Source organism: Pteropus medius, unplaced genomic scaffold, assembly GCF_902729225.1.
Source record: "Pteropus medius unplaced genomic scaffold, Ma_sr-lr_union100, whole genome shotgun sequence".
In the NCBI taxonomy this organism is placed as follows: domain Eukaryota; kingdom Metazoa; phylum Chordata; class Mammalia; order Chiroptera; family Pteropodidae; genus Pteropus; species Pteropus medius.
This window is the reverse complement of record NW_024342471.1, coordinates 13,764,874-13,791,035: the sequence shown is the minus strand read 5'-3', so window position 1 is coordinate 13,791,035 and position 26,162 is coordinate 13,764,874. Positions and strand designations below refer to the sequence as shown.

Sequence of the window (26,162 nt, the reverse complement as noted above, 5' to 3'; positions counted from 1 at the left end):
AAAAGAAATTTGTAAGAGAGGGAAGCAGAAGAGGGAGGGTGAGTCTAGCTTAGGCCTGATTCGTGGGAGCTTCTGGAGCATAAACCACACCATAGAGTTGGCCCCCTTGCCCCAGTCAGGCACTGAGGAGTAACTTCCGGGGTGAGCCGGCTCCTGTCAGCTGAGGGCCCTTGTCCAGAAAAGGGAGCATCTATGAATCACTAGCAGCCAATACTGCTGCAGCTGAGGCCTGGGACACAGCGCAACAAAAGAGGATCTGGGTAGGGCACCCATCTCATCTACCACATGTACAGTTAGTGCCGAGAATGAGACGGGTGACTGGGGATGTGGCAGCCCATCTCGGCACCCAGAACCTAAGCAGGGAGGCCTTGGAAAATTGCCATCAGTTCAGCAGGTCGAGGACTCATAGTCTTTTTCTGATTGTCTCTTTGTTTTTCTTTCGAACGATCACAAGGGAAGATGTTACCCCTAGGAAGACGCCCTTGAAAGACCCAATGGGCCTCAGAGAATTAACTCAGCCGGCCTCTCCAAAGCGCGAAGGCAGGCACTCAGCAAACACTGTCTGGGTTACTAGCACAGAATCAGTTCCTAAGCCGGAGACCTAGAAACAATGAACAGGAAGCAGTGTCAGCCTTTGAAGAGAGCACAGTCCCATCAGGGACTCAATAAATAGTCACAGGACACGTGGTGAGGGCTTGAACAAGGGCTTCCCAGGGCTGAGTTGATTCAGAGTATGGAATGAAAAACTCCAAGTATTCTGGAAACTTTTCTCTTCTCCTGTGTCAGCCTGTCGGTCAGTGTCTTAACCCAAGCCTTTGTTCACTCCTGTCCGGCCAGACTCTCCAGCAGCCTGCTCACAGGGCTCTCAGCCTCTAGAATTGCCGTGTCTTCGTTTGGCTTTCTGAGAGGCAGAGCCATCTGTCCCCTTGATGACGCATTTGAGGGAGAACTCTGAAGAGAAGGGGACTGAGGAAGGAGCAGAGCAGTAGTGTGGTCTCAGCTGGAGACCAGCGTCAGCCTGATCCCACTGGGGTATGAATTGTACCACAGAGTGGATCCCTTCTTGAGACAAGAGGCCTTACGTACAGCCGTTAACTCTTAGGATAACCCATCATCCTGGTTTTTGCCCAGGACCATCCTGAATTTAGCACTGAAGGTCCCGCATCCTGGGAAACCCCTCAGTCCTAGGTGGACTGACAGAGTCGGTCGGTCATTCTAACACCCCTCTCAGTCACTGAATGCCAGCTGCCCGCCCCACCCAAGGGAGGTGGTGCCTGTCGGGCTGAGAGCAGTTCTCTGAAGAAGAGTAAGTGTGAGCTGTCTGCAGCCAAGACTCAAAGTAGCTGGGGCGTGTGCACTGGTTCAGGAAATGGGATCTGGATGGGCACCAATCGTGCCCTGTACACGGCCCCTAACACACCCACCCAAATCCATCCTCCACATAGCAGCCCGAGTGGTCCTCCTAAAATGCAAGCCTGATGCACTGTCCCTTCTGTGCAACCATATGGGCAACCTCCCTATAGCTCCCCAGTGCCTCTGGGATAAAGTCCAAAGGCCTGAAAGTGGAAAGCAGGGCCCTCCAGCATCCAGCACCCGCCCAGCTTCCCGCCCCCGATCCTGCTGTCCATCCTTGCCTGTCTTCCACTCTCCTCTGGAGCTGCCTTGGGCTGTTTGTGATTCTGTGCACGTATCATGCTATTTCCTGTCCCCACGCTTTCCCTGTGCTGCCCCTTAGACTAAGGTTCCCTCCATCTCTTCACCTGCGTAACACCCAGGCATCCGTGTACCGTAGTGCTTAGGAGGGCAGACTGTGGAGCCCAACCACCAGGGATTTGCAGCTTACCAATTGTGTGACCTTGGGCATATTACTTAACTTTGCTTAGCCTCAATTTCCTCATCTGTGAAAAGGAGATAGCAATATGAGAATTGGTATGAGGATCCAGTGAATTAGTACACTGAAGTGTTCTGAGAGTGGCAAGCACATAGTCTATGCTTAATAAATGTTAGCCATTATTTTCACTATTGATATGTTTCAAGACTCAGGTCAGGTATCACCTCTTCCAGGAAGCCTTCTCTGATTTCTCCTCTCCCCAGATGGGGTTAGCTGACACTCCTCTGTGCCCTTTAATAGAATTATTCATTTCAGAGCCTGCCTCTCCAACTAAACCATGAGCGTTTCTAAAGAGAGAGACTGTGGTTTTTACTTCCACCTTCCTAGTGCCTAACACAAGGCTGAGCACGGATAACCCTCAGTGAATATTTTTTAACTGAAAGAACAAATAATTGTGCATGCTTCCTATTCAGTGACCTCCAAACACCTGCAGGAGATTGCTAAGGGGGAAAAAGGAGGAGGGGGCACTGCATAAAGAAAGGCTCAGAGGTGTGACCCGACCGCGGAGTAGTCAGAGAGCTGCTATTTGGCCTGCGGGGTGTCTGTATGAGAGGTGACGAGAGAGGAAGGGGACTGATTGGAGCTCTAGGCCCCACCGCCCCATCAGTCAGAGAAGCTTTGCTTTTATTTGTTCCATCGTTTATGATTCTAAATAAGAATCTAATTAATAAAGAAGTCCGATAACATGTTTTATTCGAAAGCCGTGGAGACGAGATAGACAGGATTGGACAGCTGAAGGACACCAGACTCAACCACTGAAAGGCCCTGTGTTCCTCCCAAAATGATTCGAAGTTGGCGTTTAAGGCCAACATTTCTCTGAATCTGTTCTGCTACATACAATTTCCATGAAACACTTGTCAAAAGAGCGACCCTGGGTAAACGCTGTGGGTGTTAAAATGCCCCACCCCCCGGAGATTCAGAACGTGTATTAGCGCCCCAAAGGCTCTGAAAAGTCCTCTAGTAAATCAGTCACTTTCACGATATCTACTTCCCAAGCTCCCAGACGTAACAGACGCAGAATCCCTCTGTGTGGTAACTAACCCCTGATCACCCTCTACAGGCCTTGACCTGCCTGACAGCAGGGAGGCTGGCTCCTCAGTGCAGCAACCGTGGTTCCCAGGGGTGCTGGGTGTGGGCAGCAGCTGGAGGAACAGAGGCCCGTTCTCTCCTCAGAAAGGCTACCATGAGATCCGGGAGCTCCGCCTCTTCCACTTCACCAGCTGGCCCGACCACGGCGTCCCCTGCTACGCCACCGGCCTCCTGGGCTTCGTCCGCCAGGTCAAGTTCCTCAACCCCCCTGAAGCCGGGCCCATCGTGGTCCACTGCAGGTAAGTGGAAGGCCCCCCACCCCAGACAAGGGAGCCTCTGCAGCTCTGCTGTCGTGCTATGGGGGATGACACCTTGTGGCCCTGATTCTTTGCCGTGGACTCCCCTGCTGGCGTCTGCTGTGTCCAGCCCTCTGATGAGACCCAGCTCCTGGAGTCTCACGAGAACAACAGGAAGAGTAGCGGTCTCAGGCGTTATCGCTGTCGCTCTGACACAGTAATGCTCCCCGGAGACAAGGGCTTGGCATTGACAGTGAACTGCCTGTGTACTTCGCCCACATTAGTTCGTTTACTTCTCGCCGACCCTGAGAGGTGGGCATCACTATCACTCCCATTTTACAGGTAAGAAAACTGAGGTACTAAGATGGTAGACACTTCACTCGGGTCACGCAGGTGTGCACTGGCAGAGCTGCGACATCTAACGTGCTTTTCTCCAGACGCTCACCCTCAGCTCCTAGGCACAGCAGCGGGGCGTCTCGGTGGAAGCGTGCTTCTTTTTGTTTCTATGACTTTAAAAATCAATTGCTGGCCTGTAGCGGCCTTATTAGAGAATGAATGGATTGCGTCAGATTTCACCGTGTTGTGGAGAAGAGATATTTTCAGCTCTGACATAGAAAGTCACTTTGGGATGGACTGGCACATCTTTGAATCCTCCTAAATGGAGATGAAGTATCACGTCGTGGGCACGAAGAACGGGAGGAGGGTGGACGTCCAGACCCCAAGTCCGGCTAGCCTGCACCCTGCCCTTCCTTCCCAATGCCTTCTTCTCCACTGTGACCGTGGGCCAACCCATCGTTCAGACACTGCATGTGCAGGTGATCTCATCCCTGCCCTGGCAGTGCCATGTCAGTCAAGGTCATGAGTCACGTTGAGGAGAGACGCCATAAACTGTAGGTGCCTCAGAGCTGGCCCTTTCTCACCGGGCATCCACTTTCCCTCCCCGCATCATCGAGGTGGGAATTAGAAACCCCATCCTTGACATCGAGTTTCTAATTCTTCCCTGTCAGTCTTCACTTCCCAAATGATACACATGTGAGGCAAATGTTTTGTCTGTCTCTGGCTCGCCGCCATGACTTTGGAACGCAGCACTGAGTCTCGACTTCTTTTGCCATTTTGTACTTGATCTGAGATTCTCCTAAAGGGAGCCGCCGGCGATCAGAATCAAATGCATTATCAGGAGAGTTGATAACCGGACCGGGGTCCCAGGGCCGTGCTGGATACTTTAGAGACAGACTATATTCGTTCATCGCGTGAGGAAAACTCATGCCTCCGTGTCGTGTAAGCACGCATTAGGGGCTCTATTATTATTAGAGGAAGTGTAACAGCACAAACTCTGGAGCCAGACTGCCTGGGTCGAAGTCCCAGCTCTACCACGTGCTGGCTCTGTGACCTCAGGCGAGGTAAGCCCTCTGCGCCTCAGTTTGCTCACCTGTAGAATGGGATGAGACATTCCCTAATGGCCTCATAAGAGAATTAATAGGTAACGTTGGTGAAGGACATAGAACAAGGCCCGGCACTTTGTCAGTGCTAACTGAGCGTATGATAAAGGCAGGCAACAAAAATGAGCCATTCCTAATAAAATAGCCCCGGAAGCAAGCATTACGCTCCCATTTTACAAAAGAGAGAGATCAGAGGCTCTCAGTCAGGTCACTTGCTCAGATCTCTAGGCAGCGTTGAGATGCAGACTGTTCTGTCTGCCCCCTGCAGTGAACCGCCTCTTTGTGGGGTGATCGGGCACAGAGCTAACTGCAAGGGGCCTCCCCAGGGCCAGCCCCACACAGACCATTGTTCTTCCTTCTAGCGCTGGAGCCGGGAGGACTGGCTGCTTCATCGCCATCGATACCATGCTCGACATGGCCGAGAACGAAGGGGTGGTGGACATCTTCAACTGCGTGCGTGAGCTCCGGGCCCAGAGGGTCAACCTTGTGCAGACGGAGGTGGGTCCTGGGGGACTGAGCCAGCCGGCCACCTGCAGCCCTAGCCAAGGGGAAGCGTGGTGGAACAGAGAGACCCATGGGTGGTAGCATCCTGCAGAACGGGACCTGGGTGTGGGAGCCATAGTGCGGGTGAATATTGGGCTTGCTATAGTGAGACCATCACGGAAGCTGGGGTTCCTCTGCCAACCCTGAGGTCCCACAGTGCAGGCGCTTCCGCCAATGAGGAATGGTGGTGAGTTCTCCATCTCTGAGGGCATTTAAGCAGGGACTGAATAGCAACTTTCAGGTGTTCTTCATATGGTATTCCCGCCTTGGCTAGAAGAGAAGAGAGAGAGAGGGAAGGATAGCATTTATTGAATGCCTACTCTGTGCCCAGCATTGCTTCAGCCACTGCAGGAGTGGCTTAGCGATGCAGTTACTGAGTCCTCCGGCTAGGTGCTGGGGATTCCAGGAGAGGGGGCACACGGTCCCTGACCTTGAGGGAGAGGTGGACCTTCAAGCGCTCGTCTTTCCAGTTAGAGAGCCCAAGACTCAAGGGAAATGGGAGGAGTTTCATCTTTATTGTTGAGCACCTACTATGTGCTAGGTTCTTCGTATTAAGGGCGTTTTTTTCCATTCTTCATCACAGCCTTCTGGGGTAAATCCTACTAAAGCCCCACTTTATAGATGAATAAAGTGAGCAACAGTGTCCCCAAAGCCTCACATGGCCAGACAGTGGTAGAACATATGACCCCAAGGGCCAGGCTTTCCCCTGAACTACACTCTCTCGCTAGGCAGCCTTTCCTGCAGATCCTGCTCCTCAAAGCACGGTTTGTTATTCCTGTAACCAGCCCACCTTCCAGTTCTAGTGAAGGCTGTAGGTGCCCAGGCCATCAGCTGGAGCAGATAAAGAGCTGCTTCCATCACGAGCTCCGCCAAGAGAAATCACCCACGGCTTCGGGCATGGCCGGTCACCGCTGGCTCTGCAGGGGACCCCTCCCCACTTACAAGTTCGCACACATAGGACCCTGCTGCGGTTCTGAGCCAGCTCCCACGGCCCAGTCTTCAGGCTTCTTGGTGAGCCTGCCGAAGCCGTACTACCCGTTCCCAGGTTCCGGCATGCAGAAGGCAGGCTCCCTGGCTGGCGTTGGACACATTGTGGTCCTTGCTGGTTGGTGGGGGAGACAGACATTCAAATAGATACGTTTGGGTAAGCATTTTATATAAAGAGACGGGTCATGTTCTACAGGAAAATAGTCACTCAACAAACATGTGCTAAGGGCTCGGAAGTAACAGCACCAACTTCTGCCTGGTGAACTTGGAGAAGACTCGCCAGAGGACATGGGACATTGAAGGCATGGGAAAGGGGGAATGGCATCCAGGAGAGAACAGCAGGTGCCAAGAACTGAGAGGCAGAGGGGGCCGCACATGCTTTAGGAGCAGACCCTGAGACAAGGAGGTGGGGCAAGTGGTTAATTTGGGAGGTGATCCCAAGATACGCTGTGGGGAAGTGAGAGAGGGGAGGGGAAAGACATCGAGCTTTTTGACTGTTAAAGTGTTTTATGAGCTGTTTGACACTGAACGACTGGGGAGCTGCGGGACAGTGTGGAACATGCTCTTCCAAGTTCCCACCTGAGAGGGGCAACTTAGGTCTTCGTCCCCCAGCTCTCCACCAGGCACTGCTCGAGAGCTCGCTCCTGGGGTAGTAACTCCTCAGCCCTGCTGGTTCACCCCATACACAGTCCAGGGGTGCCCCTGGCGCGAGAAAGAGCCCCCGGCATGAATCTCAGGTATTTGCAATAAACAGCCTTCGGCAGGGAAAGGCGAAAGCTGAAGGGACATGGGCAGGTCACCAGGAGCACACGCTGCATGCAGCAAGTCTGCAAGTTCCTAATTTATGTCAGTGGCTGTGCTGTTTAATCTTACACAAGGGACAAAACTCACCATAGCTCAGGCAGTCACGAATAAACATGGAAACTCGGTCCTTTGGCTTATAGGACAGAAAGTATTAATTCCGCAACACAAATCATCTCCATCCTTCGCAGCCACAGGATTGCATGTGGACCCCAGACTCTCAGGCAACTGTTCTCGCCCGGTACCCTAGTCTTTCTCCCCTTGGCATTGCAGGAGCAGTACGTGTTCGTGCATGATGCCATCCTGGAGGCATGCCTCTGCGGCAACACCGCCATCCCCGTGTGCGAGTTCCGCTCTCTCTACTACAACATCAGCAGGCTGGACCCCCAGACCAACTCCAGCCAAATCAAAGACGAATTTCAGGTACGAGCGCATCCCAGGCTCGGGCCCAGCCAACTGCAGGGCACTGAGCACACTCGGGGGCTTTGCTCTGTGAGAGCTGATACGTCTGTGTTTCAATGTGTCTGCAGCTATGACGCTGCAGAGTGAGTTCCCGAACATAAAACGCACAGCCGTGAGTGACTGAGGACCAATCACTCAGTGATGCTGACACTTGTTTTCAACTAGGATTATGTTTTTGAACTGAGGTCTTATTTAGTTCTGGTCCGGTTGTGGATGGAGGCAAGGGTATACACACAGGTAGCTGTGAATTTCAGGCTCCTCTGTCCCCGAAGGGACTCGGATTTTCTTGGTATTTCTGTACAACTGGAGTGTGTCCTAGATCCTCACTATTCAAAGAGAAGTCTGGAGACCAGCAGCCTCGGCTTCACCTGGGAGCTTGTTAGCAAAGCAGAATCTTGGGTGCGACCTGATGGAGAACTCACAATTTAACAAGATCTCTGGGTGATTTGTCTGCACATTAAAGTTTCAGAAGCACCGCCCTAGAGCCCAGCTCAGGCATAGCAGATCTGTGCCTTGGATCCCATGTGGTCAGAACGGTGGTAGTTTGGGTCTGGAGGCCTGGACGTGAATCACTGAGCAAGGCAAAGCCAGAGTCCAGCCCAATGTCCCACAGTCAGTGCCAGGGTCATACCTGGGTAATAGGAGCTGAGAACACGTAAGCAGCAGCAAGGGAGCTCCAGGACTTGAGGGGCTCATGGTTCCGTGTGCAGATACCCCAGGCAGGCCAGTACTCTAGTGCTCCTTCAGACAGACTTTATTGATTTGGAGTAGAGACCAAATGCTGAAATGAGGAGAGGAGGAAGGACACAGACCCCTGGTGGTTGCACACAGCATCTAGCGAATTGGCTGGGGCAGCTCAGCTTTGGCCCCCCACTTGCAAGATTTACTCTGGAGAACACAAGCCCTGAAATGTTCCACACATTCTAGAGCTTGGCCCATGGAGGTCTCTCACTCATCCTGAGCTGGTCATCCAAGCATTTCTCCATTCTCAAACAGCTTTCTCCCTGAGAAGCATGTTGGTAAAGTCATTTCCCTCATTCAATGATACTTCAAGTGATGTTTACCACTCATTAGGGATTCCCTAAGCCCGCCCCCCACCTTATGACCCCCTGGCCAGCCCACCCTTTAACACAACACTGGCTGAGATGAGCACCTTAGCTCAAATGATTGGCAGGTGCTGGGAGCTGGTGTCTGAGTCTGTGTGCGCGTGCGTGCTGCCCCAGCAATCTTGGCATCGTGACAGTGTCACACAGGGCCTGGAAGAGGCTCTCGGCTCACAGGGCTTGGAGCAGCCAGCAGGTGACAGACATCACCAAGATGAGGAACATGTCGTGAAAAAGGCACTGGAGGGCCAAGCTTGGGGGATAGAGACAAGGGATTAGGCTGAGTTTGAACATCGCTGGCCCTCTGTCCGGGGTGACCATCTGAGCTACATCTATCTTTCCACCTTTGCACCCACAGACCCTCAACATCGTGACACCCCGGGTCCGGCCCGAGGACTGCAGCATCGGGCTTCTGCCCCGGAACCATGACAAGAATCGGAGCATGGATGTCCTGCCCCTGGACCGCTGCCTGCCCTTCCTCATCTCTGTGGATGGAGAATCCAGCAACTACATCAATGCGGCCCTGATGGACGTAAGCTGAGCCCTGCCAGTGGACGCTCCTGCTGGCATTCCAGGGAAAAGCTTCTGCCCAAGGTGGAGGTGGCTTCCCAGGTCCCTGACCATCCTCCCAGCCAGCCTCTCCTTGCTTTTGATCTTGCTGGCCCCAAAGACCTTTGCTCCCCATGATGGTTCTTGCCCAAATCTATACACAAGCTGAAAGAAACCAAAAGCTTAAAGTGGCTCCCATGACACCATGGCCAGGCCATGGGCCCATCCGGTCCCCACTCCTGCTGCCAACAGAGCTGACTCTCAGCCTCGAGTTCAGTTCAGGAAACAGTCCACATGCCAGGCCTTGGCCTGGGCCTTGGGGACACGAGATGGTGAAGGCCTAGGTTCTGCTCTCCAGGAGCTCCCTGGCAGGTTCCCAAATAATTCCTGTGCAGAGGCAAGAATGAAGGTGGCACCTCGTAGGAGCTCCGTCAGTGGTTATTGGATGTGTGGTGGGAGGCAGCAAAGGAAGCATGACCGTTCTGTTAGGGGAACTGTCCCCTGCTTTCTCAGTTTCAGGTCCCAGAAGGGCACCACCCCCCCACCCACCCACCGCCGGCCTGGTTTGGGATTAGGGGTTTACGTCCCTTTCCCAGTGGGTTCATGCTCCTGACTGGTATGCTTCTCCCCTGGGTCCTCCAGCTACTGCCAGTGATTGTCCCTCCACTTCTGGGATGTAGAGATGTTTGCAGCAGGAAGGAACCATAGATCATCTAGTCCCATCCTTGCACTTTTCTACAAAAACTAATTGAGGCCAGAGAAGGAAGGAGACTTGCTGAAGGTCATCCAGAGAGCCAGTTGCAAAGCCAGAGTCCGGGACACACTATTATTCATTCACTGAGCCTTCCCACAGTTTACTCAGTAAAACTCAGGCACCCTGCCTCCCGATGCTCAGGACTGAGAACACTGTTGCCTGACTGGAGATGAGCCTTTCCAGGTCCCCCTCCCCACGCATGTCTGGCATCACATCCATCCGGCCTGTGTGGACCCCCGCTCTTACCCAGAACAGGCAAGAACATGGGGTGCTCTCTCCTGGGGTCAAGACCAACTACGTCTCTGACCTTGGAGCCTCCTGAAATTTGCTCTGCAAGGGTCCTAGGTGTTGGAGGCAGGAAGCTGACAGGTCAGTGCCTAACTCAGCTCCGTGGGGACCTGCCCTGGCCTCTGCCCACAGGACGCCCAGGTCCGTCATGGAAACCCTGGCTCTGGATCCAGAAGCAGGGAGGCTTCTCCTGGTCAGATCAAACAGCTGGATGAGGAGGGAAGACCTCTGGCTTTAGCTTAGAGCTTTCCAAGGTCAAGCGGTGCATGTATATGTATGTGTGCATGTGTATGTGGGCGTATGTATGTTTGCATGTGTGTTCACATGTATGCAGTATAAGAAATGGGGCCTGGGGGTGCACTCACGCTTCTAAGCTCCTCCTATTTGTCTTCCACTTGTCCCAGCTCCCCTCCCGGCCTTCCTCATTGAAGCAAGAATCAAACGTGCTCCTGGCCTCCTCTTAGTAGGTTAGATGCTGCCTGGAGTCAAATGCCTTCTGAGACGCCCGGATGCTGATAGTAGTCTCTTTATCCACGGGGCATTTCTCCTGCGAGCCATCGCTGGGGCCTTTGCCTTTCCTTAAAAAAAGAAAAAAAAAAAAAAAGTCCTTATCTGTATTCGAGCTCAGTCTGTGCATTATCTCGTAACCATAGCAGCTTTGCTCCCAGCAGAAAAATATGAAGTCCTCTGGGTTAATTTTTAATGTTTCCCTGGTAAAGGATGATGTTATCCACGAAATGGATTGCCAGCTGATCCCTGAAACCCGGCAGGAGCACGGATCTCGAACATATTTTCAGATAAGGCTTTGTCGGGCGTGCTGGCCTAATACAGCATTTATCATAGAGACAGAGAAAAAGGAAGAAAACTAACGTTCGCTGAGTGTTGGGCACCACGTCGAGCCCTGGACTTCTAGTGTCTGGTCCTGCCTGTGGCTGTCGTTACCCCCATTTTCCGAGTGAGGTGCTATCTCTAGGTCAGCTAGCTGAGAGAGGTCGAGGGAAGGCTCTGAAACCCCCCGTCTTTTGACTCTGAAAGATTAAAACCCCTTTCCATAGCTGGAAATGACTCGACAACCTGCTGTCTGCACCCGGGGTTGGCCTTTGGGGAAACTAAATATTTCACAACTGACCAGGATTAGACCTTTGGAAGACAGGACCCCCTAGTGCGCAGGCTGCACCCACAGTTGTGAGGCTGTTATTTATTTATTGCCACGAGGGCACAGGGAGATCACAGAATGGACAGGCACTTTTGGTAATCTCTTTGGCAGGCGCTTCTGCCAGGATCTTCACCTGGTTCGGGTGGGTGACCCCCTCGCCCCTCCCCATTTTCCTGCTGACCTGTGACTCCGCCGAAAACAGCTGGGGCTCCCATGGGAACCATGTCCCGGGAAAACTTGTGAGCATGGGTGATTTCTCAGGTCTCACAGATCACTGATGAAGTGGGGAACCTTCCCGATCTTTCCAAACACCTTCTCACAGGAGACTGTAATAAACAGGGCCCAGTCGAAGCTTCGGATGTAGCCCAAACTCACAGAGGCCGTTTTCTCTGGGCCTCAGTTTCCCCATCTGCAATATGGGACTGAATTTATGTGTTTTGTTTGCTGGACCTGTGCTAATGTGTCTAGCGTGCCAGCCACAGTGCTTGGGCCAAGGGTGAAAAACCAAGTCGTAGTGTGTCTGCCCGGTCCAGTGGCCTCACAGCTTGGTTCTCGCTTGCTGGTCTTTTCACATGCAAATCACATTCAAGCTGAATGACATCATCCTTTTGTAGTTATGATTCCCATTTTCCAGATGAAGAACCTGAGATTTGGAGAGATCTAATAATTTGTCAATGCTTAGCACCAAAAAAAAAAAAAAAAAAAGTCCCTTTGCAAATGATGCTTGAATGAATGAATGGATGGATGGATGGATGAATGAATGATTAACCGATAACGCACAAGTGGCAAAGCTGGGTTTGAGCCCACATCTGCCTGAATCTAAATTCTGGGCACCTTTCACTGCCCCACTGGACACAGTGCCATTTTCTGCCGGGCCAGGTCGGCCCTCATTCCAGCCTTGGGGCAGGAGTGAGCCTCCTGCAAGTTAAGACCCTTTAGCAGGCTCTCTGCCTCAGGGTGAACCAACCCCTCCTGCAGTATTGTGGGCACAGGGACACAAGATACCCCTTTTATCCCAAGAGGAGCCTTGGCCAGCAGAGCAGCAAATCTGCCTTCGGAATCTTTCATTTCATTTTGTAATGATGATTATTTGCTGAGCTCCAAGACATAAATAATTTATTTGAATAATCCCTATCCGAGTGACACTTTCCTAATGAAATGTCTTAGTTTGGAGGAGAATGAGTTCATTATGAGAAGGTCCCCTTTGCCACCAGGGCACCCAGAGATAACAGAACAGCCAGGTGCTTTGTGTAATCTGTTTGGCAGGCTCGGGGGCCTCTGGCAGCCATCCTGGCCTCATCAGCATCAGAACGTCGCTGATGGATGTATATTTTACGAAGCCTGTGTTGTTCCTTTGTCAGAGCCACAAGCAGCCTGCTGCCTTCGTGGTCACGCAACATCCTCTACCCAACACCGTGGCGGATTTCTGGAGGCTGGTGTTCGATTATAACTGCTCCTCCGTGGTGATGCTGAATGAGATGGACACGGCTCAGGTAGGAGGAGGCCCAGCCACTGGCCTAGGGGCCCAGGCGTGCTAGGGCGGCCATGCCCTAGAGTTGGAGGGAAAGCCTGGAGAGCCAGCACAGTGCTGCTTCTGCCTAACCGAGCTGCTGTTTGCTGGGCACTGTGGCTGTGAGCACCAAGCAAGCCCATTTGGCTTCCAACGAAGCCAGGTGTCTCTTGCCAGGCCCTGCCACCCCAGGCCCCTCTGTATCCCAGCAATGAGTCCTGCTTGCTATGGGCTTTGTTTGGTCCCCATTGCCCAGGGCCAGACTCTATTGTTCCATCCCCCAGGCACTGGTTGTCATGCAGAACTCACAGAAGAGACCACCTCCCCCAGCTCCTAGTGTCTCCAGCCCTGCAGAATATCCTGACGCCTGGCTATACCCACCCACCCTACTCCTCCCCCACGCACCCTGCTCTGGCAGAGCCTGGGGCTTGAACCTTGGACCCTTTGCCCACTGACCACCACCCCAAGCTCTGGCTTTGTCACAGGAGACTCTTGTGTCCTTCAGGCTTCACGCCTTAGCCCCACTGGGTCTGACAGTTCCAAGCATCATGTGCCTACAGCACATCGTGGTACTGAGGACACAGGACACATGTCATGGGACAGCTTCTGGAGCCCACATCCCTATGGCGGGGCGGCCATTCCTGGGTGGAGGAGGTGAGAATGGCCCCTTAGGTTTTTGAAAAGCAATCCTTTCACAGTCTTGAAGGAAACTCAAAGTAACTCAGCACACGTCTCTGTGAGCACTGGCCTTGCGCAGCCCTTGTGTGGGAATAAAATAAAAATGGATCTGAGCTGGAATCTCAGCCCTCCAGGAGCTCACAGTTTGGCTACAGAGACGGATGAGCAAATTGTCCCAACCTCGTGTGGCAGCGCTATAATAGAGGTCAGAAGTGAAGTGCTGTGCTGGCGGGGAACAGGGAGCAATTAATTCTGCCCAGAGGGTGAGGGAAGACTTCAAAAAGAAGGTGACTTTGGCCTTGAAGAAGGCAGCAGAGATTTGGCGTGTGGGGGATGAAGTAGCTGGGAAAAGACATTCCAAGCAGAGGGAACGGCAGGGGCAAAGGCGAGGTGGGGTGAATGCATGCGGGCTCGCCTGCAGAACAGCTCCGGGGCAGGGTGGCTGGGGCGCGGGGTATGTCAGCAGGAAAGGGTGGTGACGCTGGAAAATGCATCAGGGCCCAGCTTGCAGAGGGCTGCCCATGCCGGGCTAAGGAGCTTGGGCCCTGGCCTGCAGCATGGTAAGTGTTTTGTTATTGTTTTGCTTTTTTAAAGACTCTTCTCTTACATGCAACAGACTCCTTTCTGCAAATAAAAGTTTTCATGCAAGTCCAATATATAACGCAGGTAGGATTGAGAGCCGCCAGTGTTGAAGTGAGGGTTGGGGGTCTGGAGCTCCACCCACCCAAGCTTTTGGCTCCTCCTGGTGCCCCCAGAGAGTCAGCCACTCTGGGTACCTTCGTGGAACCCCTGGGGTACCGAGGAGCACAGTTAGAAAATACTTGTTGTCTGGGGAGGAGAGAGAGTGAAGAGGTTAAGCAGTGCTGTGGCAGGCTGCCTGTTAGAAAGGTGAGTCTGGGGACCAGTGAGGAGGGAAAACTTGGAAACCAGGAGATCGAAGAGGAGACTATTGCAAATGTGCAGAAAATAAAGGGATGATCTGAACTGAGGAAGTGGCCAGGAGGCGAGAGAATTGGGGATGGATGTGAAAACGTGGCCAGAGTTAAGGTCCCCAGGTTTGAGGAGCAGTTGGGTGTGGAAGGTGAATGAGGACGAGTCATGGATGGTGGCAGGGGATCCGGTCTGGGCAGTCAAGCATCTGAAGATGCACCTGGCCAGGATGGGGAATGCAGCAGGCAGAGGGAGAGGAAGCAGGCAGGTTGGGGAGGGCGAGAGAGGAGCAGATAATAGAAGATGAAATTGGATGCAACTTAGGTGTACATCTGAGAGACGTTAAAGAGAGATGCTGCTCATTCATTCAGCCTTATTTATTGAGTATCTGCTATTTGCCGGAAGCAGTTCTAGGTGCTTGGATTGCATTAGTACATGAGATGGAAAAAGCAAAACAGAAAACTCTCATCTCTCCTGCAACTTCAATTCTAAAGCAGGGAAGACAAGAAACAGAGACATACATTCCATAATGTCCTTAACCATATGTTAAAAGGTGACAGATGGATGGAAAAAGGAAAATAAGAGGGCAGGGTGATAAAGATGGTTTAGTAAAACTGGTTTGGGGCATAGGATGCGACTGTAGTAGCGTGATCAAGGCAGACCCTGCCAAGGTCATATCTGAGCACGGGTTTGGAGGAGGTGAGGGAATGAGTCACGTGAGCATCACAAGGAAGAGCGTGCCGGGCTGAGAGGACAACCCGCACCAAGGCCTCGTAGTGGGCATGACCTGGCCCATTTGAGGAACACCAGGGAGGCCACTGAGACTGAAGCATTGTGTGGGGGGGGACAGCGGCAGAAGGTAACACAAAGACGCAGCAGGACCAGGTCATGGAGGGCCTTGGAGGACCAGGTCACAGGAGGAAATGTGGGTTTTCCCCAAAGAGAAATGTGGAGTCATTGACAGATTTTGAGGAGAAAAGTGACTTGAAAAAGTAATTCGATTTTTTTCTAAAAAAAAAGGCATTCCTCTGACTCGTGTGTTCATAGACTGCTGGTGCAGGAAGGGGGAGGGTAGTTGCAAATAGGGGAAGCAGAGAGAACAGAGCGGACGTTCAGGCAGTCAGCCAGGTGACAGGTGATGGTGAATTGAACCTAGGTGGCAGCGATGGAGCAGGTTCTGGATATATAAGGTAGACCCAACAAAATATCCTGACTATTTGAATATGGAAAGTTAGAGGGGAAAAAAAAAAAAAGATGACTCTAAGGCTTGGGGTCCAAACAACAGACAGCTGGAATCTGAGATAATCATGAAATTAAGTAGATTTCTGTAAAACAAAGACCCCCGCCAAATTCCAGAGTCAGAAGGCATCACCGCCCTGTTCCTTTGCCTCAAAAAGTAAAATAGTGAACCCTGCTTTCGGAGTCCAGGAGTGAAGTAGAGCCAGTAGAAGCCTATTTGCTGTTCCTTTTCCAGTGTCCCTTTTTGTAAAACCAGAGCTCAGGCACAGAAGAGGATTTTCAAAGAACCTCACTTTAGGACACATAGAGAAGCAAGGGTCAAGGTCATTGGCTATAGCTTCCCCTTGCAGCATGGGCCCTGTGTGAATGAAGATCTTTCAGCCCCAGATGTTGGTACAGCCTTTGAGAATTGATTCTCTAAATGCAAAAACATCAGGCCCCGAGGTTGGCTGCCATATGCAGCTGGCAAGCATCCCTGAAAATCGGCAGATGAATAGAGCACTTGCTGATATAAATATCATCACCACAACAGCTGGGCGCCTTGCGAAAATAAACAATGACACAGCGTGAGCATCAGAAAAACCGCCCTTGGCACCTGGAGGGGCGGTTCTTTGAAGTGGCATCAGAATTTGTCTGCCAGTGTGCCCATGCCAAGGCAGCCAGCCCATAGTTTCAGCCAGCCCAACCACACAGACAGTTCAACTTTAGGTCCTAAACTCCTTAGATTGCTCCCGAGAGGACCAAGGTCACATCCTGAGATTTGACTGGGGACTGTGATGGCTCATGCTGGCAGTTGTGGCCAGGCTTCCTATAAATTGCAGCAAAATAAAGTTGAAGAGTGGATGAGAGATCTCAGAGTGCTTTATTTTCTTGCACTGCTGGCTAGACCGTCTGCCTGTGCACAGAATCCTGTACTACTTCATCCAGTCAGCCATCCCCAGCCACAGATACTCTTCCATTCTCCACAGTGGCTGCTGTCCAATGATAATTATGAGCAGTGGGAGCTCAAGATAAAGACTCTCAAAGCAACTACATTCGGCCTTGGAGATTTTTCTAGCTCTGCTGGATTCCAAAGGCCTCTAGCCAGATTAGTGGGGCAAAATTCTAGAACCACACCATCTGGCAAGTGGCACTGGGGTTTCTGAGGAGTGCACCAGAAAGAACCTCTTTCATCTCTGTGGGCTCTATGGTTAGGCCACAGTCCATGGGGAGGATACAACAGGAAGAAGCTCTCTTCCTGGCCATGCCGCCCCCATTATATTGTCTGGAGAGCTCAGGAGATTCTCCTGTGCTAGCTGTGGGCTACACGGTGGGCAGAATCACGCCCCCCACAAAGATGTCCACATCCTAAGCCCTAAACCCGTGGATGTATTATCTTACATGGTAGAAGGGACTCTGCAGATGTGATGAAGTTAAGGATCTTGAGATGTGTAGATTGTCCTGGGTTATCCAGGTGGGCCCAATCTTAGGGTCCTCATTAGAGGAGTGAGGAGGATCAGTCAGTGGAAGGTCATGTGACAACGAAAGCAAAAATTAAAGTGTTCTCCAAACACCTTCAATATTTTCCCATCTTCCCTCCATGGACCTGCTATTTTGAAAGCTTTTACTTCCCAAACTGTATTTACCAATTGATAATTTGTTTTCTTGCGTTTCTTCCATAAATATAACTGCTCCGATGAACTTCTGCTCTGCAGGCCATGTGCAGAGCTAATACGATGAGATGCTCTGATTCTAGCCCAAAGCCACAGTCGCCATCCCCCACTCCGGGACAACAGCCCCCACGGGTTCTTCAAGACTTTAGAGACAGCTCATGGCTTCTCCGGCCATCTTTAAGGACCCCGCTTGGGAAACCGCTGATGTGACTCAGGGCCACTCTCCCTGGAGTCACATCAGCGGTTTCCCAAGCGGGAAACCGCTGATGTGACTCCAGGGGGAGTGGAGGCCAGGAGACTGAGACCCAGGGGGAGGGACCTGTCCGAAGTCTCATGGCCCATCACTGACTCAGGCCAGGGGCCCCCTGCCAGGGAGGGTAAAGACTTCTGCTGCCATTTACACGACAGGAGTTCCAGAGTCCAGTGCCTAATAAACAGACTTGCTAGTACCTGGGTATCCGGAGCAGGAAGGACTGTTCCTTAGTTTTAAAGCTGAGTCACCCAGTTCTGAGACTCCCACCATGGAAAGATGGATGAGGGCAGGGCCACGAGAGATGCATTCCCACGGAGCTTCTGGAAGTGAGAGAGGCAAGCTTGTCATCCTCCCAGGAGAAGAGCAGGGGTGATATATTTCAGAGATGTCTTTTCCTGTCATCGTGCCTGCAGGGCAAATAGTAAGCACTGATATCCCTATTTTGTATCTCGGCTTGTGAAAACACAGCCTAACGTGCTAGCAAAGTACACAGAATCCCTTGTCTGCGTCTCTACAAGCCTCAGGTCTGACTTTGCAAGGGGCTGTCCTTCTGTCTCTGCCTTCACTGCTGTAGTAGAGGTGACAGTAGACTAAGAAGTCTGGGGCCGCGAGATCTGAGCTCAGGTTCTAGCCTTGCCATGTACTTGCTCTGTTGCCTTAAGCCAGTGTCTTAACTTGCCCAAGTCTCACGTTATCATCTATTAAATTCGTGTAACCATGATGCCAGCCAAGTTCACTCTATCTTTGAACATTTAAATAAAATTGGCTCTTTCCTATTCCCAATCCTGTGGGAAAAGTCCACTTTTCCCTGCTTTCATATTCGCTTCCGAGGTCCAACTCAGGCTTTACTAGGAGGCAGCACGGGCATCATATTCCAGAAATGCCTGTGACCGTACACCGAGCATCACACATCCCCGTTCCTAAACCCCACCCGGCCTCCTCACCACTGGAGGGCAACAGCACATCCGCCCACCCTGATGCCCAAACCACTTTCTTCCTCTCTCTACCTTTTCTCTCACTCCTCTTTTCTCAGCCTTCATCCCTTCCCCAAAATCATTCCTTCCTTAAGTTGCATAATTCAGCTGTCTCTTTAATGCCTCTTTCTAAAACCTGCCCTAAGCTTTTGCCTCCCACCCACCCTACCTGCCTCTGTAGATATTCTCCTAAACTCCCACCCTTCCTTCCTGGAAAGGAACTGTGATGTGGCTGTCAGAAGGAAGTGTCCCACTTCATGGAGATTGCATGATTCACCTCTACGGAGAGACTAGATGAGAGAGAGATGTGCGAATGTGTTTGATGACAGTCTGCGTGCCTTTCCTCCTCTGTCCCTTGCTCTGCACCCACGGCTTCACTCACCATCTATCTCTCTTCACTGGCCACAGTCGTAAAGCCATTTATATGTTTTGGGCTCTTTATAGAATCTGTTTAGAGAAATTTTATAATCACTGATCTGAAATTTAAAACTCATTCGGGTGACTCTTTTATATTTTTCCCTTAAAAATACTAATTTACTTCATCTTTGGGTGGCCTGGGATTGGTCCCTCCCACCACCCACCCATGGATCAGAGGGACCCTGATAAGTAGTGTCCTTAATTTCTGACATTGTGATATTGCTTGGCTTTTCCACTTTATCAAAGTATCATTTAATTAGCAAAAGGCATAACTAAGGTGCACCGAAATATGCTTTTACATTGTTTACTTCCAAAGTAGGCCATATGCTAGTTTTCATTCAACTCATCAGCACATGTTTATTCCAGCGACTAACAAGCTTTCTGATTCTATCAGCAAAAAAAAAAAAGATGTTTAACAGTGGAGCTACCTTTGTGTTTGTTACATCTCACGTGTGAACTTACACCCTCAAAGGACAGCTTTTCATGGCCCAAATAGCTGTGGCGATCACTCGGTGGAATAATGTACGGCAGCTGTTCCAGGGCTGTCCACACAGACTTCACGACTTTTGGTTGGTTTAACTCATTCTGACAATAAATAACAAAAACTGCTCAGCTTTTCTAGAAGAAGCATGGCTATTTTCTAAATCAGCAGCAGCAACTGGACCAGCTTCCTCCCAGGTGTGGTCATCAGCACTGCGTGTGTCTACCTGCAGTGGCAAAGCCCTTCGGGTGGTGATGGGCTGGGCACCCCTCCCCAGACTGTCGCTTGAGAAGGGACGGTACTAGGATGTGAAGTGGGAAAGGGCTGTTGGCCTGGGCTCCAGGCTATAGGATTCAAATCGATTCTTGGAGACAGCCGTTTTTGAAAGTTTTCCATCTAAGGAAGAAAATAACCAAAGTTACACTGAATGACGTGTGGCCACAGGTCGGCTGGTTCCTCATGGTTTTAGAGAGTTGCGTGGGCTCCCGTGAACTCCCCGTTTCCAGGGTCTTAAGAAACCATAAACCCCCATCCCTGGGATTTCTTTAAACTGCTGATGTTCATGTGTTCATGGTCTGGCCCCTCAGACCACATATGTGGTCTCTGCTCCATTTCTGTGTCACCCAGGGAGCCAAGCTCAGTTCCATGCCATGCACACTGAGCACTGTACAAGTTATGATAAATTTACCGAACATTTGGGAAGTGGGGAAGGGGGTCACATGGCACGGTGATTCACCTCTGACCCCTTTCACTGGTTCCACTCCACTGCCAACCCCCGCTCCCATCTCCCAGGTCTCTCCCACAGACAACCTACGGGTCTCGCTCCTTTCCCATGCACGGCACTGTACCCCGACAGCTCCTCAAGCTGGCCGATCAGGAATTTTCACAAGAGCAGTCCTTTGGGTATTATCCTAAAGAGAAATGTTCATAAGAGCTATTAAGTGGAGGGAAACAAACAACTTCCCTTTATCCATCTTGTTTGGGGGACCCTCCCCTCCCCCATTGCCTATTAATTACAGCTCACTTTTACTGAGTTCTCACTAGTTAGAGATCCCTGTGCTACGTAGACACATTAAAGTTCACAGCCACTCATAACTCGGAGAAGCTAAAAGACTTGGCCAAGTCACTCAGCTAGAAAGTGACAGTGCTGGGATTTGAATCCAGGGCTCTTCAAGAGGGAGCCCCAAGACCTTTTGCTACACCGTCTACAGAGCCAAAATGGCGGTGCCCTTTGAGGCACAACCCCAGCACTTGGACACCAGGACGGCCTTGAGCTAAACCGTAGAGGACATTTCTTGTTGGTGAGAAGCATTTCCGAGCCCCACGGGGTCACTGGGAACAGAACACTTGGCGTCCCCCTTCCTTCTCCTGTTCCCTATGGCTAGAATATGCACGACATCCTGGGCTGTGAGGAGACCCTGATGCCCCTTGACAGCTAGAACACATCTGCCCACCCATCACCCGGCTGAGTGTCACCCAGGCCACTGCTGATGCAATCTCACGAATCAGGGAATGGGTGTGAAAGGATGGCTCCGATTCAAGATTAGAAGGACCCAGCAACTTCCCCAGCCCTCCGGGCATTATGAGAGAGTGACCTGGAAAATCGAATGTGGAGAAGTATCCCAAGTATAGGAGTCTCGTTTGAGGCACAGTAGAACCTATTAGCTTGAGAAATTGGTCTGGAAATTTTATTAAAAGAGACAAATCATTCTCCAGACTAAAAATATTAGGGGTAATAGATTGTTCTCTGATGCCTCAGACCCATGTACCTCATGCCACAGTCACAGCCAACCTCTGGCAAGGCTAAATTCAATGCAGGTGATAAAGGCGAGGAATTTTTTTTTTTTAATGGGCAGTTTTGATGAATTTCTCAGGCCAAGCATAGACTTACCTGTCCCAGAGCCTCATTATTGGAAAGGGGACAGGGTAGAAGAGGCAATGGCAAAGAGAAATGAAGCTCAAATTCTGGATTCGTCATTACTGCACAACTCAGCAGATGATTGTCCAGCCACAGAGGCCCCTGTGACCAGCCCCCGACCACACACACGCACACACACACACGTTAACATGCTCAATTAACCCCCAATGGAGGTGCTGGGAAAGCAAGCACCACTGCAGTATGACACTTAACCTTGCACATCTTTGCTATTTAAGACAGGTGGTAGGAAGAAGAATCGACTTTATATGTCAGCTATTAAAATATTGTTACTTTTGTTGAGCACTGATAGGTTCAATAGTACTATGAATCGCTGGGATTTAATGGGTGCTTGTTCCATTCCTGGCACTGTGCTAGGGACTTTGTTCACGTGCATTATCTTCTTTATCCTCTCAACAAGCTGAAAGTTGGCAAAGTTTCTCTGTGAAGGACCAGATAAGAAATATCTTAGGTTTCGCAGGCTATGTGGTCCCTGTCGCAACTACTCAGCTCTGCCATTGTAGCTTGAAAGCAGCCACGGACAGTACATAAATGAATAAGGACAGCTGCATTTCAAAAATAAACCGTACTTACAAAATCAGAGCCAGCCAGGTTTGACCTGTGGGCCACAGTGTAAGCAATGTTATCCCTAAGCCGGAATTTGGGTTCCACAGCCAAGAAGGTGGGAGATATGTGCTTTTCTCTTTCCTACATCCTCTCTCCTCCTGGCTCTTCTATTCTGGTTCTAGCTCTGGAGGAAAGGCAGAATAAAAGATGTTTGGCATGTAACTGTCCAGGGTGAGCTGGCTGTCAACAAGGGGACCTCAATCGTTTTCATGAAAATCCTGCATTTGCGGCAGCTGAGATGGCCACCCACCAGATTTCCGTGGGGCACCTCAGACAATCTAACTCCTCGTCTGCCAGCTCAGTGTAGAATGCGGCAGACCCCACTGATGACAGATGCAAATCCCAAGCTGCTCTCAGGAGCCTCGGTGGGTCTTCGTGAATGTCAGCTCCATCCTCTGTGCAACCCCATGGCTTGTCCATGCTGGGGTGATCCCTGACATGCTTGCATCCCCAATCTTAGCTCTTCACTATGTCCCAATTATGGGGCCTGAACACCTCGACAGTATGCACCTCCGTGCCCCTTGGGAGCCAGAAATTTGAGGAAGCATGCTCTGCCCGTCTCTGAGCCACGACCCCTGCCACCTCCCTCAATATTCCTTCTCCATCTAAAGTCATCTAATGGCTCAGTGGATACAGAGGAATGAAGGATCTGTCTCTCCTCCTTGATGATACTATAAACCTGAAGAACAATTTGTGATCTTAGCCCAGGGTTTCTCAGTCTCTGTACTATTGATACTTGGGGCTGGATTACTCAGGATGGAGGCGGGGGCGCTTTGTGCTGGAGGATGTTTAGCAGCATCCTGGCCTCTACTCGCTAGATGCCCATAGCAACCCCCAGGTGTGACAATCAAAAATTTCTCCAGACATTGCCAAATGTCGCTGGGTGACAAACAAACGAAACTCTCTGGCTAAGAACCATTGTCTTAGGTTGAGGTCAACCGTTGCCTCTGCTGTCAGCTATAGGTTCTAATTCCCAATTAATTCCAGAAAACCAGGAAAGACCACAGGCAAGATCTCACATATTACATTACCCTTTGGTACAAGGTCAGCATAATTGTCCCTCTTTTACACATGAGAAAACTAAGGCCGGGGTCACACAGCCAGGAAACAGCAGAGCCTAGGTTTGGACCCAAGCCTGTCTGATGCCAAAGCTGATACATATTTTAAAACTGCTCACGATCTGATCGAGAAACGAACATTGTGAAGGTTTTCCTGGAATGGAGAAGTTTGCCACGATTCACATTAGCGAAAAGGGGACTAGAGACTGTACTTGCCCTTCCCCTGGAGCGTTCCATCTAATTGTGACAGTGGCAGATCGAGGTAAATATTATTCTCCCCATTTTACAGATGAGGAAACTGAGGTCCAGCAAGTCTAACAAATGGTGTGAAACCATCTTGGCAAAGATTTTTAAGGCCTGTATCTCTGTTCAGAACTTTGCCTTGTCAACATCCCCCACCGCCAGAAAAAATTGGGTGGCTGCTCCCCAACAAGGAAGCTGAGTCTAACTTCCTACCTGAGACTCTACCTCTCTAGCCAGTGTGTTCCGCAGACAACAGGAAAGGCTCCGTGATAAGTGAGAACAACATCCCCTGTCCTTGGCCTCTTCTTGTGACCTCTTTCCTTGCCCCAGCTCTGTATGCAGTACTGGCCCGAGAAGACCTCTGGGTGCTATGGGCCCATCCAAGTGGAGTTTGTCTCCGCAGACATCGACGAGGACATCATCCACAGAATATTCCGCATCTGTAACATGGCCCGGGTAAGCGTGCGGCCGCCATGGCATCTCGTGCCCCTCCTCCCCAAAACAGATGGAGGCACGCCGGCCCCGAGTCTGCGCTGTGCTCTCCCCATCATCTCCTCTCGTCCTTGGGAGGGCGATGCCTCCGCTGATTCCAGCTCCAGGCCCGGCAATGGCTCTGACACACAGAGACGCATGGGGCAACATCCAGCTCACCATCTGCCTGTTTCCTGACACACTTGCTGCTGTGTAGACAGAACTTCTCAGAAATTAGCACTTTCCCACTGTGTCACAGTGTTCTGGCATGAGTCGATGCAGCCCTTTAATTGGATCCAGTAAGCTTTGGGCTAGACCCTGGGCACACCACCAAAATGAAACATAATTAGCTGCTTCCATGAGGAATTCACTGGCTGGGTGGAGGAGAACTGGGTGGGAGGGAGCGGGGGAGTAACCTATGAGATGGTGGCTGATTAAAGTGGCTCTGGCCTTTACTGGTGACCCAGGATGAACAGAACTCCGTCCCGGACCTCAGAGTCCGCTATCGAATGGAAAAACGAGATGTGTCCTGGCACATGAACCCCAAGGAGGGACATGAATTCCGCCTGGTAGAGTCAGCGCAGACTTTCCCTGGAGAAAGGGACATTTGAACTGGGTTTGGAAGACGGAGTGGGTGTTCTGCAGGTCAAGGGTAGGGGGCAGGGGGCTCACGGCAGGAGTATCAGTGTACATAAAGCTGTGGAGAGGAATAAGGCTCTCCCCATGATGACATGGCTCGGATCCCATGTAGTCTGGCTTCCACTACAGTGCGGCAGCCCCCAGGGCATTTGGAGGGCTGGCACCCCCCAGCTTCCCCGCTGAACAGCCCTAACACCTCTCTGTTCTCAGCCACAGGATGGGTATCGTATCGTCCAGCACCTCCAGTACATTGGCTGGCCCGCCTACCGGGACACACCCCCCTCCAAGCGCTCCCTGCTCAAAGTGGTCCGACGGCTGGAGAAGTGGCAGGAGCAGTATGATGGGAGGGAGGGACGCACCGTGGTCCACTGCCTGTGAGTACTGTGGAGGGGTCCCCAGGGCCACAGGGTGGCGGGTGATAGGGCATTCTTGAGGATGCCACTGGCCACAAACACCAGTCCTAGGCTTGCCTGGCCGTACCACACCTCAACACCCCTTAAAGCCCAATGGGAGTGTATTCAAGGAGCTACAGTCCTTTAATAGATTGGGGTAGCCAGTTCGTTGCCCTGAACTAACACTATATATTTACTGATGCGAAACTCGGTGGCCCTTCCACAAACGTGGGGGGTGTGCTCCCCAGGGCTCCCGCGAGGGAGTATAAGCCCCACGCTCCAACAGGAGGCATAATATGTCCTGCCGGTCACATGAGAGCTCAGGATGAAGTGGGTTCCACTGACTAGATCCAACTCTATTATTTCCTGAAGAAGAGAAAGAAGAAAGGGGAATGCATTGATTATGTGAGCTTGATGCCAGACGATTTAAATGAATCACCTCGTTCCATCTGTGAGGTAGACATTATGTGAGAAGACAGAGCCACAGACAGAGAAAGGAATCAGGCAGGGAAGAGAGGAGCTTTGATTTTAAGCCAAGCTAACGTGACGTCCGTTAACCCACACCGCCTCTGACCGAAGCAAGGGACTCACCATGTCTGCCTGTCGGGGCATCTATTGCTATGGGCAGAGTAGGAAGCCAGTGACATGGAGAGCCTGAGGGGGATGCACTGCCCCAACAGGCTGACCAGTGGATGTGAAGGCCCCTGGAAATGCTTTCCCCCAGGGCACAGTAGGCAAAGTCCAGCTGTGTTTATACTTCCATTATTGGGGTGAACTGGAGGCTTTACCTCCTGTCTTAGAAAGGGCATAGCTGGGGCACAGGGGTTACCAGTCCCAACAGACGCTGATGTCATCTGCAGGGTGGAGGTCAAACCCTTGGAGGACTGTGGCTGACAAACTATCATCAAAGAAATCACTTAATTTTGTAAGCCTCCGTGTCCTCATCTGTCTAATGGGGATGTTGGATTAGCTCATAAGACCCTCTGAGTGCTCTGAAATATTTAGAAAATAAATACGATTTATTTACCAAAATACAGATTTGCAAGATCATGGCAGCAAATATGCAAATATTCTAAATGTCATTACTTCAAAGAGTATGTGTCAGAGTCTACCACAGGAGCATAAAGTGACCTCGAAGAAGGATTGTGCAGAGATCTCGGACCCAGAATAAATTGGTAGCCAAAGCAGCTAGGTGTGGAACATCTGATTCACAGTCATTCGGTCTGCTTCTTAGAATGTTAAAATGATTTGGGAAGACGTGACGGAGAGGGCCTCCCTCTTTTAAAATGTTGTGTTAAAGGAAGATTAAAACACGGTCTTGCTTTTTTGCCGGGTAAAGATTTGTGGAGCCAGTAGAGGCATTAATAACACCTTCCTAAATTCAA

General features: G+C 51.1%; 1 protein-coding gene and 1 long non-coding RNA gene across 3 annotated transcripts in view; one reads left to right on the top strand and one right to left on the bottom strand.

The window, feature by feature from the left end:
- Positions 1-26,162, top strand: part of PTPRT (protein tyrosine phosphatase receptor type T) — a 937,324-nt gene that overhangs the window by 907,705 nt on the left and 3,457 nt on the right. For both annotated transcript variants that reach the window (XM_039864357.1, XM_039864356.1), the window contains 5 exons: positions 7,260-7,409; positions 8,910-9,083; positions 12,660-12,791; positions 23,606-23,731; positions 24,596-24,759. In XM_039864357.1, the coding sequence (XP_039720291.1) occupies positions 7,260-7,409; positions 8,910-9,083; positions 12,660-12,791; positions 23,606-23,731; positions 24,596-24,759 (746 nt within the window). The remainder of the gene's footprint in view (positions 1-7,259; positions 7,410-8,909; positions 9,084-12,659; positions 12,792-23,605; positions 23,732-24,595; positions 24,760-26,162) is intronic.
- LOC120603679 (uncharacterized) overlaps positions 2,664-26,162 on the bottom strand; it is a 314,182-nt gene continuing 290,683 nt past the window's right edge. The window contains exons 6-10 of the long non-coding RNA XR_005653080.1: positions 19,659-20,343; positions 19,414-19,536; positions 17,758-17,967; positions 6,141-10,720; positions 2,664-5,468 (exon numbers count right to left, since the gene is read on the bottom strand). This is a non-coding gene — a long non-coding RNA (uncharacterized LOC120603679). The remainder of the gene's footprint in view (positions 5,469-6,140; positions 10,721-17,757; positions 17,968-19,413; positions 19,537-19,658; positions 20,344-26,162) is intronic.